Source organism: Grampus griseus (assembly GCF_964374135.1).
Source record: "Grampus griseus genome assembly, chromosome: 15".
NCBI classification, from domain to species: Eukaryota; Metazoa; Chordata; class Mammalia; order Artiodactyla; family Delphinidae; genus Grampus; species Grampus griseus.
This window is the reverse complement of record NC_139009.1, coordinates 6,446,451-6,459,991: the sequence shown is the minus strand read 5'-3', so window position 1 is coordinate 6,459,991 and position 13,541 is coordinate 6,446,451. Positions and strand designations below refer to the sequence as shown.

The following is a 13,541-nucleotide window of genomic DNA, read 5'->3' as shown; positions in this document are numbered from 1 at the left end:
TAGAGTTTATTGGTGGGAGGAGAAGGCGGTGTGGTCAGGATACAGAGAGAGGGCTCAGAGGTCTCTGGGGAGTGCGGAGGCAACAGCAGCGAGAGTGAAGTGGTCACTTTTCCCTCAGCTCTGTCCGGGGGTCCAGCTGCTTAGGGGTGTGACTCTGATAAATTAGCAAAGAGATCTGATTGGTTCAGTGTGAATTTGAATTCATAAGGACCTGGCCTCCCATAATGAACTGGCAGAATTGAGCTCGTGAGTATGCGGTGCTGGTGAATAAACGCAGCAAAATACAACTGCCCGAGGTCTAGACTGAAATAACCAGGCCCCTTAAAAATGTCTTTACTATGCTTTAAAAAAAATCCTATTAGTGTTTCCGTTCAGGGAGATGGGCAGTGTCTTTCGGAGAGTAATCCTTTTGTATCTGATTCAGTGGTCACAGTCACCTTTGGAGGGTCGAAAAGGAAAATCAGTTCAGTTTTCTCTTCCTGTGTAGGGAAAACCTACACAGTTCTTCCCTACTCTGTGTTTCTTCCTGTGTGCCTACTTTACTATTCATGGAGCCCACTTCACTTCTGACCCTTCTGGTCACCAAACGTGGAGGTTTTACTCTACACCAAGCTGTTTCCTGCAACGCCAGCTGGGTTTAAGTCAGTTCTGACACTCTCTTCCTGGAGATAGCATCAGATCCCAAAGGTTAAGGGCTCAGCCCCATAAGAGTGCCCTGATGCTGCGCTCCCCCCCTCCCTCACATCCCCAGATGCCACTCAGAAGCCCAGGTCATCGCCTGTGCTTCTAAACAACTGGCTATAGATTGGGGGTTCCAGTGACCCTCTCTTTGGGTTCAGTTAATTTCCTAGAGCAGCTCGTAGAACTCAGGGAAACACGTTTGCCAGTTTATGATAAAAGGCTATGATCAAGGATACAGATGAGCATCGAGATGGAAGAGATGCAGAGGGCGAGGTGTGTGGGAAGGGGCGTGGCGCTGCCCTGCCTCCGAGTGCACCCCTCTCCCAGCACCCCCGTGTCCACCAACCCCTAAGCTCTCTGAACCCTGTACTTTGGGGATTTTATGGAGGCTTCATCGCATAGGCACGATCGGCCATTAGCTCCGTTTTAAGCCCTTGTCCCTTCGAAAGAGAATGGAAGGCGGGGCTGAAAATTCCAAGCTTCTCACGGCGGCTTGGTCATTTTGGTGACCAGCCCCCATCCAGGAGCCCCCAAGGAGCCCACTCCAAGTCAGCTCATTACAACAAAAGACACTCCCATTTTGACCCAGGAAATTACAGGGGCTTCGGGAGCTCTGTGCCAGGAACTGGGGCCAGAGACCAGTGTATATTTTATACTATTTCATAAGGGTCCTGTGCTCTCTGCTCCTCAGGGGTCTCATGGCCCTTGTCTGGGTTGAAAGTGAAGCCATTGTATCCGTTTGCAAACCGTGGCGGCCCTACCTCTACAAGTACCCGCGCTGAGCTTTACCCAAGTCTTGTTCCGCTTCTCTTGATAATTTCAGATGGTTTGGGAAATGGACTCCATTTTAGAGCTCCAGGTAAAAATGCCCAGATTTAGAAGGTCATTTTCATGTTTCTGTACACCAAGTGGGCAAGCTAGGGTTCAGGCTTCCTTTGAGATGCTGGTCAACTGTAGAAACTCAAAGAAACTTAAGATCTTGGGGACTCATGAAAACGTTTAGGTAATAATTTGAAATTTAATCTTTTAATAGACTATATGTAATATAACATGCCTCTTACTAAGCTCAACTATTTAAACACTTTAAACATGGATCATTGATGTAAATATTCAGGGAAAGCTGAAGAGGTAAACCAGAGCAGACCCTGTTTTGCAGGCCTGACGTTGCATCTAGGAAGATGGCCGCCTGTGCCCTGTTCTCAGTGTCCCTGCAGCGGGGCCTGTGCCTGCGCCTGGGGTGGCTTAGAGTCTGGTGACTCTCTGCTCGTGCTAGGCTGGCTGGGGTGTTTGGTCTCAGCATTCGTGTAGCTTACTTTCCTGTGAAGAATTTTAGGCTCTTAACCACGTTCATGTCACCTTTTTAGCATCTTACAGAGGGCCATGATTCAATTCCATACAAATGACATTTAGAGGCGACAGTGAACCTGACATACCTTCAAGGTGGTTCTGATTGTGGCTTTTGTGTTAAAGTTTGTCCCTGGAAAAGAAGCACAAACACCACCTGGGAATGAATTTTTATGTTATTTTGGGTCCTATGTGGCCTCTTTTCTCTTAAGATGTTTTCAAACTGCAGTAAACAGTCCATCTATAAGACCATTGAAAGTAAGGCCCAGGAGTGTTTTCAAGAACGCAGCAACAAAGTGTGCGGGAACTCCAGGGTGGACGAGGGGGAGGAGTGTGACCCCGGCATCATGTACCTGAACAATGACACCTGCTGCAACAGTGACTGCATGCTGAGGCCGGGCGTCCAGTGCAGGTGAGGAGCGTGGCGCGGGGTGGAGTTGGGCGCCTGACAGGGGTCCTCACAACAGCGGGCTGAAAGCGCGGGGCTCTAGAATCATCAGAGGGCCTGGCAAGTGTGTGTTTACCCCTTCTGCCCTTTATAGCGAGAAAAATGTTTTCTGGAAAGCAATGTGACATTGTATCACAAATCCTCCATCTTGCATCCTCTCTGCTGTAGCGATGCCATAGTACAAAGAATCTTTTCTAAGGAAACAGAGATGTACAAAGATGATTTAGCAGGGATGTTCATGGCTACATCCTTTCATAATAACAAAGTATGGGAAACAATCAAAATGACAGTCCTGGGACATAAATTAATTATTGTGTATCTATACTGTAAGTAGTGTTGAAGAATGCTGTTTAATCCCAGAAACTGTGGAGGAAGCAGGTTACAAGTTAGAAGGTACTTAAATTTCCATTTTTAACGTCCAGTGCCTGGCTTAGAAGTAGGGGGAAAACTTTGATTTATGGTCACAGATTTAACGGAATACAGTGCTTATTAACACTGTAAATACTGACAGGGCTGACTAGTTTCTTGACCACTGTTGCCTTGTGGGCTTGAGTATTTTTTGTTTTGTTTTTTTAAGTTTTTGGCTGCGCCATGCGGCATGTAGTATCTTAGTTCCCTGACCAGGGATCGAACCCATGCCCCCTGTGTTGGGAGTGTGGAGTCTTAACCACTGGACCACCAGGGAAGTCCTTTTTTTTTTTTTTTTAATTACTGTATTAAGTTAATGAAAACCAATGACACCAAGATGTTTTAAAGATGGGTCACTTTGGACCACTGTGCTGCGTGAGTCTGCATCAGGAAGGGCAGATGGACCATGTGCAGGTGGTGCTAGCACCTGGGAGTCTGTGCAGGAGTGGGTGATCCAGCCAGGAGCCCCTGCCCTGCCATTTCAGGGCCCTGTGGCATGACCGTAGTCTGTGCTGTGGGGCTGTTCTTTGACTTGGACTGTCTGCTCTTCCTCTGTAGTGATAGGAACAGTCCTTGCTGTAAAAACTGTCAGTTCGAGACGGCCCAGAAGAAGTGCCAAGAGGCCATTAATGCTACGTGCAAAGGCGTGTCTTACTGCACAGGTATGTCCTCCCGTCGGTTCTCTTGGAATAATTTGCTCAAGCAGGTATGTGTGTGTTGGAAAGCAAGATTGTGTTTCATTCAGATGAATATAGCCCTTTCTTTTTGTTAACCTCATGTGCAGAGTTGAGTTGATCTCAGCACACTTGTCATTGGTCTGTGCAAGGCCCGTGATTATTTCTCTTCGTTGTTTATTCCCTTTTATTCACTTCCATTCTCCTTCCCCTCATAGGCATCTGCTTTAACGTGTCTAATATTTGCCTAGATAGGTGTATATCCTTGAAAGATAGTGTGTTTATCTTCTGTATATGTGTGTTTTTAACGTGCCAAAGTGGTACTCTACCTTAGATCATTTTTTTTTTAAACTCAATACCATGTTTTTACAACTCTGTTTTCTATTGCTCTGTATTTCTGTCTGTGTATCTGTATCTTTGTATCTAGTTCATTGTTTCGGGCACTTGCTGAGTGTTTAGTTTTGTGATTTACTATATTTTACTTATCTGTTCGCCAAGCAGTAGCTGCTTGGATTGCCTTTATCTCCTAATACTACAGATAGGACTACACCGAACACCCTTACACATCTACTTTGGGAGCTCTGAGAGCTTGCTGAGTGCATACGGAGGAGTGGGTGCATACGGAGGAGTGGAATTGCTTAGTCGTGGAGGGAGGCACTCCAGCGTTCTCTAGAACAGCAGTAACGGGTTTTGTCAGTGCCCCCGTCAGTGGTCCAGGTTCCTGAATTCTGACGTCCTTGCTGACACACTGTATTATCTAGCGGTCTTATTTTCTTTGCTGGTCTGATGAGTATAAAGTGATTTCTTCTTATTTACATTTTTCTTGAACATCTCTTTATATTTGTTCGCTATTTAGATTTCTCCTTTTGTGAATAACTAGTTCATTTAGTTGGTCCATTTTTAAAAATTGCATTTCATTTTTGCTATTACTGATTTGGAGGAGTTCTTTTATGATAATCCATTTGGTTTAAACATTGCATATGCCTTCCTCCTATCTGTTGTCCTTTTTGGAACTGAAATCTTTCACTTGAATCAAATCTGTCATTTTGTTTGTGTGTTTATTTTTTGGGGTTGTGGGTAGTTACAAAGATATTTTCCACAGCTGCTTCTGTAGCTTCATAATTTTACCTTTCACATTTAGGACTTTATCTGGAGCTAAGTTTGAGATTGTATTGATTATCAATATTACCTGTAGTTCTTAGTACCTGTAGTTAGTTGTTCCTTTAAAAAATCCCCAAGCTATATTATTAGGTACATGATTGGACATATTCTCTACATCTTCTTGATCTGCTATTCCTTCATCGGTATGTAATGCTCCTTTTTGACCCTTGTGATTTCTTTAAAAATTTTTTTTTTTAATTTGTATTGGAGTATAGTTGACTTACAGTGTTGTGTTAGTTACAGGTGTATAGCAAAGTGAATCCGTTACACACATACTGTTTTAACGTGTTAGTATTCAGTCTGCTGCCTGTTTGTTGTTCTTGTGCCTGTTTGTCTGGTGTATCTATCCCATCTTGCATTTTTCTAATTTCTGTGCCCTTTGGTTGCTTGGTTTGATTTTTGTAGCAGCTTTATTGAGATACAATTAACATATAATACCACCTGCCCATTTAAAGTGTAAGTTCAGTGGTTTCTAGTATACTCACATTTGTGCATCCACCTACCAGTCCGTTTTCATCACCTGAAAAAGAAATCCGCATCCTTCAGCCCCCATTTCGAGTCCCCTCTTCATCCCAGCTCCAGAGAGCCACTCATCTACTTTCTGTCTCTATGGATTTGCCTAATCTGGATGTTTCATATAAATGGAATCATACAATATGTGGGCTTCTTTTCCCTCAGAATAATGTTTTCAAGGTTTATCCATGTTGTAGCATGAATCAGTCCTTCATTTATTTTAATTGCTGAATAATATTCCATTGTATGGATATATCACATTTTTTATTCATTCATCAATTGATGAATTTTGGATTGTTGCTGCTTTTTGGCTGCTATGAATAATGATACTATGCAGATTTGTGTGCAAGTTTTTTTTTTAATGAACCCACCCAATTTTTAATTAATTAATTAATTAAAGTTTTGGCTGCATTGGGTCTTTGTTGTTGTGCGCGGGCTTTCTCTAGTTGTGGTGAGCGGGGGCTACTCTTCGTTGTGGTGCGCGGGCTTCTCGTTGTGGTGGCTTCTCATTGCAGAGCACAGGCTCTAGGTGCACAGGCTTCAGTAGTTGTGGCACGTGCGCTCAGTAGTTGTGGCTCGCGGGCTCTGGAGCGCAGGCTCAGTAGTTGCGACGCATGGGCTTAGTTGCTCCGCGGCATGTGGAATCCTCCCGGACCAGGGCTCGAACCCGTGTCCCCTGCACTGGCAGGCAGATACTTGACCACTGTGCCACCAGGGAAGTCCCTGTGTGCAAGTTTTTGTGTGGACTTATGTTTTTATTTCTCCTATATATATATCCTTTTGTTGAATTGCTGGGTCATGCGGTAACTGTTTAATCCTTTGAAGAACTGCCAGGCTGTTTTCCAAGTGGCTGCCCATTTTACGTTCCCACCAGCATGTGTGAAGGTTCCAGTTTCTCCACATCCTCACTAATACTTCTTATTGTCTTTTTTTATTTTTTGGCCACACCACACGGCATGTGGGATCTCAGTTCCCCAACCCAGGGATCGAACCCGTGCCCTCTGCAGTGGAAGCGTGGAGTCCCAACCACTGGACCATCAGGGAATTCCCGTCTTTTTGATTGTAGCCATCCTAGTGGATGCGAGGTTTTACCTCGTTTTGATTTTTCCCTCGGCTTTTACACGTGCATTTTATGAGATGTTACACGTGATTCTTACATTCTGAGATCTGTCAGCATCACATTAGTTTGGCAAATGTCAAGAGCCTGAATATCTCAATTAGTCTTTAAAAAACACTTTCTAGGAGCTTCCCTGGTGGCGCGGCGGTTGACAGTCCGCCTGCCGATGCAGGGGACACGGGTTCGTGCCCCGGTCTGGGAAGATCCCACATGCCGCAGAGCGGCTGGGCCCGTGAGCCGTGGCCGCTGAGCCTGCGCGTCCAGAGCCTGTGCTCCGCAACGGGAGAGGCCACAACAGTGAGAGGCCCGCGTAGCGCAAAAAACCCCCCCAAAACCCCCCCAAAACCACTTTCTAGCTGTGCTCAGTGTTTGTCTTTATTGTAATAATAGAAAGATGTTTTCTTTAAATAAGTGTAAGTAAAACAATTTGAAAAAAAGATATTCCTTTTCAAACAGCCTTTTGTTCCCTTGGTATTTTATACAAAGTAGCAGCAGCAGCATCACCTGGGCTCTTGTTAGAAATGGAAATGCTTGGTCCCCTCCCCGGGCCTCCTGCAACTGGTAGCTCGGGGCAGGGCCCAGCCCTCTGTTGCAGCATCCACTGGCAGATCTGCATGTATGCTCCACTCGGAGTACCATGTTAAATAGGTGATGCTATATGTTTTTAATTATTTTCCTGTCTTTTTATACTCTGATTTTAATCTTTTAAGAACAGATGTTCAACAAATATTCTAAAGCATTTTTTATGTCTCTGCTGAGGGCAGCATAACATACTAAAAATATGGTGACAGTACAGAACATAAACCTCCCCTGAACTTGCTGTACTTTTTCCAGAGTTTGCTTCCAGTGGCAGTGAGTTTGCTATAAGACAGTCTTGTTGGCACTCTGAATGCCCAGCACCCGTAACGGGTTTTATAAAACCAGAGGCAGAGGTAGCAGCCTAAGCAAGTGTCTCATATGTGTTAGGTAGTTAATGAAAGGCTGCTTTTGTAGGAAATAGGGCAGATTCCTTTAAGTTCACAGCCCTTTGAGTCCGAATCTTTTGACTGGTTCCATTCCTCAGCTGAGAGGCCAGGCCTGTGGTCTTTCCCTTCCCTTTTAGTGTTGGCTTTCAACTGCTCGTGCTTCTCATTTTCCAGAATGAGTCATTCGTTCCACCCTTTCTCTCGAATTTAACATCCTTGGTTGGCTTCTCTTTGTCCTTACGAATCATTGATTCATTTAAGAAATACCTGTGGCTTACCTACAGTGTGACAGGGATTGGACATCACTGATTCATTAATAGTTTGGGGCTCTGCTCTCATGGAGCTTACCAGTCTGGTGGTAAGAAACAGAAAATAACCACAGGTAATCGAATAGATGTAAATTGTAAAACACGTGCTGTGAAGGGCAGGAGCCCGTGGAGTGACAGAGCATGGCGGGGGTGAGGGGCCACCAGCTTAGGCAGGGTCCTCGGGGATGGCTGAGAAAGGCTGAGCAAGGAGGTCTTGGAGAGAAAATCTGAAGGGTGAGAAGCAGCCAGTCCTCTCAGAGACTGGAGACAAGAACCTTGTGGGTACTGAGCGCATACAGTCAGGTTCTGAGGTGAGAGAGAAATGGAGTACATTGAAGGGTGGCCGTTGGAGCGGGCGTGTGGCTTGGGGATGGTCGTGTGCCTTCCTAGGGAGTTTGCGTCTTAGTCAAGGGAGGGCACACAGGTGTCTTTTATTGGTGCTAGTAGTAGAGATCTCTTTTGTATATACATTCTTTTGTATGTATGTTATGTTTCACAGTATAAAGGTAAAAGCAGAATGCTTGGCATGTGTAAGTAGTGACGGAGGCGAGGCCATGGGAGCCGGGTGGACGCTGGGAGGAGTGGGCAGCTTGGTGCCCGGCATGGCCAGGCCTCGGTGCTCCCCGGCTGCCGGGACACGGGCCGCCCCGTGGAACTGGGCCGCGTGACTCAGGGCGGCCCGTGTGCCCTTTGTGTGCTGCAGGTAACAGCAGTGAGTGCCCCCCTCCTGGCGATGCTGCCGACGACACGGTGTGCTTGGATCTCGGCAAGTGTAAAGACGGCAAGTGTGTGCCCTTCTGCGAGCGGGAGCAGAGGCTGGAGTCCTGCGCATGTAACGGTGAGCACGTGGCCCTGCCCATCCTTGCAGCGGGGCGAGGGCAGGAGCAGCGGGTGGTGTGCGCAGACGGACCGCTGCCTCTGGGTCCCGCTCCTTCCACGGTCGTCTCCGGAAGCCGTCCTGTCCATCTCCCTCGTGGCTGTGTTTTCAGACCGTGAGGCCACTCGGCGGCGAGGCCAGAGGGGACTGCGGAAGGGCGGGTGGCTGGAGGTCTGTCCTCACTCCTCCTCCCGCTGGCCTCGAGCTCTGGTGTGGCCCAGGACCCACCCGGTGCGGCCCAGGCCCGGGTCCCCCCTCTGTCGGGACGTCTGCTGGGCCAGCCGCCGCCGCTCCCTGCCAGACGCCTGGGGCAGGGACCTCTCAGCCACGGCCTCTGGGACCCTTGTCCTCAGATGTCCACACTGTTTTTGGAACCCTTGGGTCTGAGGAAGGGCCTGAGGGACTGGCTGGGCTCTGAGCTCCCCGCCCTCCATCGGAGAGAGTTCTGCTGCTTTCACAACAAAAATCCCAGAAGTCAGAACCCCTGGGATGGGCACTTAGCATCCACACAGTGGAGCACGCGGCTCTTCAGGTGGAATAACATGTAAATAAAGGTAACGCACAGTCAGCGTCAGATGATTTATTCAGTAGGCGGCAAGAGGCTTGGGGTGCCCTGGAAGCACGCATAGTAAGTGCCCAGGAAATGCTGATACGTGAATGAATGAGGAGAAGGGTTTTGTTTTCCCTTTAAAGTGGTTTTGCTTGTTTTTGTGTTCTGGCTGATCTCAGTGTTTCCTAAGAGGTCAAGTAAAGATTGTCCCGAGTTATACGGCCTGTTGACCTTTTGGACATTCCTGCCGTTTGTACGTGTGCCAAATACCCCATGTGCTGTCGGAGGGTGGTGTCCATGGAGGGGAGAGGTCGTGCTTAGGCCGCGGTGCTCCTGTCGCTGGTGGGTCACTCAGATCTGCCCCCGAGGCTGGCAGTTCTGTCACAGTGGCTTGGCTCTCGCTGGAGCCTTGGCTTTCCAGAGTGTGCTGGAAACTGAGAAGCCAAGGATTGAAAGCCGCAGCGTAATAACGCTGGGACGAAGGGAATCATTTAGCATTATGAAGGGATTGAAGTAGAGAGAATCTGCCTTTTAATCTCTTAAAGGAAACTTTTCTGTGTAAATCGTTTTTACCTTTTGCTTTACCTGTCTGAGGGCTGAGGAGCCTGAACTCAGGAGTTACTCCTTGGCAGGGGGAGGGGAGGGGAGGGGAGGGGTGTGAAACCAGGATCATATTCACTGTTGGAATAAAAAATGAGTGCGATTCCTTCCCTGCGGGAGCGGGGTAGGAGGGGGACAGGCAGGAGGAGAGCGCGTGTCTAAGAGGCTCTGCTGTTTCAGAAACCGACAACTCGTGCAAGGTGTGCTGCAGGGACCCCTCGGGCCGCTGCCTGCCCTATGTCGACGCCGAACAGAAGAACTTATTTTTGAGGAAGGGAAAGCCCTGTACAGTAGGATTTTGTGACATGAATGTGAGTATTTATTTATCTGCAGCTTTTTCTCTAACAGCCAGATGTGAAGTTTTTATTTTGTAAATGCTGGGTTTTGCAAATGGAAGGGAATCAGAGCACAGATGCTCACATGTCTATCCGTTGTCGTTGTGTGAGAGTCTAGTTACGTACTGTGCGTGTGACCTCGGAGGACCAGGTGCTCTCAGGAGACTGGGCAGGACCTGGGGGACTTTGTGGTAAAGCTGAGTTTGAGGCAGGGAGTCCTACTTACTTGGTTTTCTGGGCTAATTATAAAAGTCACTAATTCTGCAGGATTGCAAGCTCTGATTTTGAAATGGGTGCCGAGTGGGCAGGAAAGACCTACGGGCAGCTTGACTCGCCTAAGTCAGACCCTTCTGCTGTCCACAGAAACACGGTTTTATCCCTGCACTGTCACGGGGAGGGCTTAAGGGCTCGAGAGGCTTCTCTGGCAGTGTGTGTGTGAGATCAGTGCAGTCCTTACTGGAATTGGCCCATCTTTAACAAACTGGTTTTCTTGAGTTTTGTCTTCTGGTAATTCTAAATCCACTTATAAAAATGGACTGAGTGTGGAGTGTCAGTGACAGAGAATGCTACCTTCTTAGGGACCCATTCCAGTGTGTCAGAGATGGCTCTCCGGGCCGTTTGGTTTCAGTGGAGCCCTTTTCGTGTTAATTATGTGTTTGACTTGAAGGCAGCCATGTTCCTTCTAAATGCATGGCCGCTGGGGTAATGACGGGTGCTTTCTGTTCACAGGGCAAATGTGAGAAGCGAGTGCAGGATGTCATTGAGCGGTTCTGGGAGTTCATTGACAAGCTGAGCATCAATACTTTCGGTACGTGGTTTCCCCAGGTGGGTGGTTGCTTGGAACTGAGCTGATTTCACTGATGACGTTAGAAAAGTGTGGTTTCAGACTGATAGGCCCTAATCGTGCAATAGAAGATGGAAATAGTTACCACTTTTGTTCTGAAACGACTTCGTTGGCTAAAACAAAGTGGACACATTATAGGTCTGCCCCTGTGTAGCATGGATGCACAAATTTTAAAACAAGGGAAGTAAAAATACTGGCTTCTTTACTAAAAAATGAACATGTGACAGCGTAAGTGTCCTTCAGTCCTATAGATTGCAAAGCTGAATCCTGCTTGATATAAGAGTCATTTATTTAAAAGTGGGCCTCAGACTTTGCAGAAGCAAGGATGCACTGTGTCCTCTAGGGCTCATAAGTTAGGGTTTAGTCACAAAAACAATAGTACCCAGACAGCATCAGCGTTGTCCTCGCAAGCATTGTTCCTAGTAGGAGCCTCCTCCAGGATGAGTCTCCTGCACTGTCCCTCCGGGGACTGTGTGGGCCCTCCTGTGATGTGATCTGTTCTCCACAAGCACATGGGTCCATTCTGGGGAGAGCTCCCGTGTGTGGGGGGACAGCTGGGTGTAGAGCAGGTGGCACAGAAACGCTTCTCGGTACCAGCCCAGTTGTTATATCCCGCCAGCAGTCTGTGCCGTTTGACACGTGATAGTACTCTAAGAACGTTGCATTTTCAATTTCTAAAGTACTTGGTCAAGACATTCACTGTTTGGAATTGTTCACAGGGAAGTTTTTAGCAGACAACATCGTAGGCTCCGTCCTGGTTTTCTCCTTGATATTTTGGATTCCTTTCAGCATTCTGGTCCATTGTGTGGTAAGTCACCAGTTTTTAAGTAATGAAACATTTTATTAAAATTTTGAGCAACTCGAACCATGTTATCTTCGGAAAAGATAAAAATTTCTTCTTAGAAAAATCTGACCTGCTGTTTCCAATGACATTTTTGGTGCTATCCCTGGGAAAGCATTTTTTGTAAAAAGATTAACTAATGGTCTCTAAAAAAAATTACGTATTTTGTGCACGGATGTTTCGCTCTCATGTATAATTTCTGAGTTTTATACTTCTAAGCACAGGAGACTGGTTAACTGGGCTTGTCCAGGACCTCTGAGGAGTGAAGCTTCTAAACGAGCGCGCCCAGGCTGACTTTGCTGTGGCAGAGCAGATGCCAAACAGCAGCATTCCAGACATGCTGCCCCATCAGGTCTGCAGTCTTGGCAGCGTCGTCTGGGGTGCTCGCTCAGATGCTTCCACATGAGGAGAGGGAGCCGTCTTCTTTATTGTTCAAAATGAGGAACAGTTAACAGTTGAATAGGGCTTTGAGAAACTCCAGGCACTTTATGAAGTTTGATTTTGAAACGGGTGCTGAGTGGGTAGGAAAGACCTACGGGCAGCTTGACTTGCCTAAGTCAGACCCTTCTGCTGTCCACAGAAACACGATTTTATCCCTGTGCTGTCACGGGGAGGGCTTCAGGGGCTCGAGAGGCTTCGCTGGGCGGCCTGGTCCTGTTTTCCCGAAAATTTCTTTCTCCAGAAATTTTCTTATAGATCCGTTCTCCTTGCTTCTGTGGGAAAAGGAGGATTTGTCTGCTGTGTAGATGAGGACGTCAGAGCCAGGCTTCCAGGCCTGTGCCCTGAAACCCCTGCGCGGGGCCCTCCCGCGAGCACGTGGGATGCTCCGGCCCGGCGAGCTCTCCGGTCTTCATGGCCCCGTGCCTTCCCTCGGCTGCGCGCTCTCACTGAACGGCTCTTCTCTCGGGCGGCGAGCCTGCCGGACGCCAGGAGGAGCCCTGCGAAAGCGGAGCGGTGTTAAAGGGGACGCGGTGGAGGCTTTGACAGATGGGCGACGGTGCCGTCCATTACGGTCGCTTTTACCCGAGAGTCAGACCTGCGTGGTTTACGGCGAGTTACGACTGTGGACCGAGAGGCCTGATGCTCAATTTCTGCGCAGGGCTGCCGACGGGAGGGCGGGCAGTGGCTTGTCTCTGACCTCAGCGGCCGTTCAGGGCAGCCAGGCTGGAAGCCAGGCCCTGGGCAGGGACCGAGGGCGGAGGGCGGACCACGTGTCCAGCCTTCTGCAGGTTGTGTGTCAGGACTCGAGGCCTGGCGCCGCCAAGAGCTGGGGCCACAGCGACCCTGGACACGGCCAGGAGGAGTGACGAGGCTCTGGTGGGCTGGGTCGCTGCGAGGCCAGCGCTGGCTGCACGGAGCCGCCCTCGTTCCTACCCGGGGCGGGGCCTCAGACACCAGCGCTTAAACCTTGCCTGTTTCCTTACTTAACGCCAAAAAACACATTTCTTTGACGTGCAGAGCAAACACTTGGGCAGAACCCTTAAAGCGTGGCTGCAAAGTTCCTCCTCCTCTGCGCGACTTGCTTCCACTTTGTACACCTCCAGCTCTGAGTTCGTTCTTCCCCGGACAGTAGGAGGGGCTCATGAGGAAGGGGCGCTGAACGGAGCTGTTCGCAGGAGTGACGCTGCTCTGCTCTTCTTTCTAGGATAAGAAACTGGACAAGCAGTTTGAATCGCTGTCTCTGTTCCACCCCAGTGTAAGTATCTCTCACGAGTCGTTCTCGGTTGTATTTTGAGGTCTGCTAAGCAGAGACCTTCACTGGCCTCCCCAGCAAGAGCCACCAGCCTTTCCAGCGGCGCCGTCTCTGGCAGGAAGGTCCTGGGGTAGCAGGAGGGATCTAGGTTGGATGCTAAGGTCAGTTCTCATGACAGTGAC

General features: G+C 48.4%; 1 protein-coding gene across 3 annotated transcripts in view; it reads left to right on the top strand.

Annotated features, from left to right (window-relative positions):
• Positions 1 to 13,541, top strand: part of ADAM17 (ADAM metallopeptidase domain 17) — a 50,684-nt gene that overhangs the window by 36,389 nt on the left and 754 nt on the right. For all 3 annotated transcript variants that reach the window (XM_082671977.1, XM_082671978.1, XM_082671979.1), the window contains 7 exons: positions 2,238 to 2,437; positions 3,440 to 3,543; positions 8,323 to 8,457; positions 9,827 to 9,957; positions 10,711 to 10,789; positions 11,545 to 11,633; positions 13,312 to 13,362. In XM_082671977.1, coding sequence (XP_082528103.1) covers positions 2,238 to 2,437; positions 3,440 to 3,543; positions 8,323 to 8,457; positions 9,827 to 9,957; positions 10,711 to 10,789; positions 11,545 to 11,633; positions 13,312 to 13,362 — 789 coding nt within the window. The remainder of the gene's footprint in view (positions 1 to 2,237; positions 2,438 to 3,439; positions 3,544 to 8,322; positions 8,458 to 9,826; positions 9,958 to 10,710; positions 10,790 to 11,544; positions 11,634 to 13,311; positions 13,363 to 13,541) is intronic.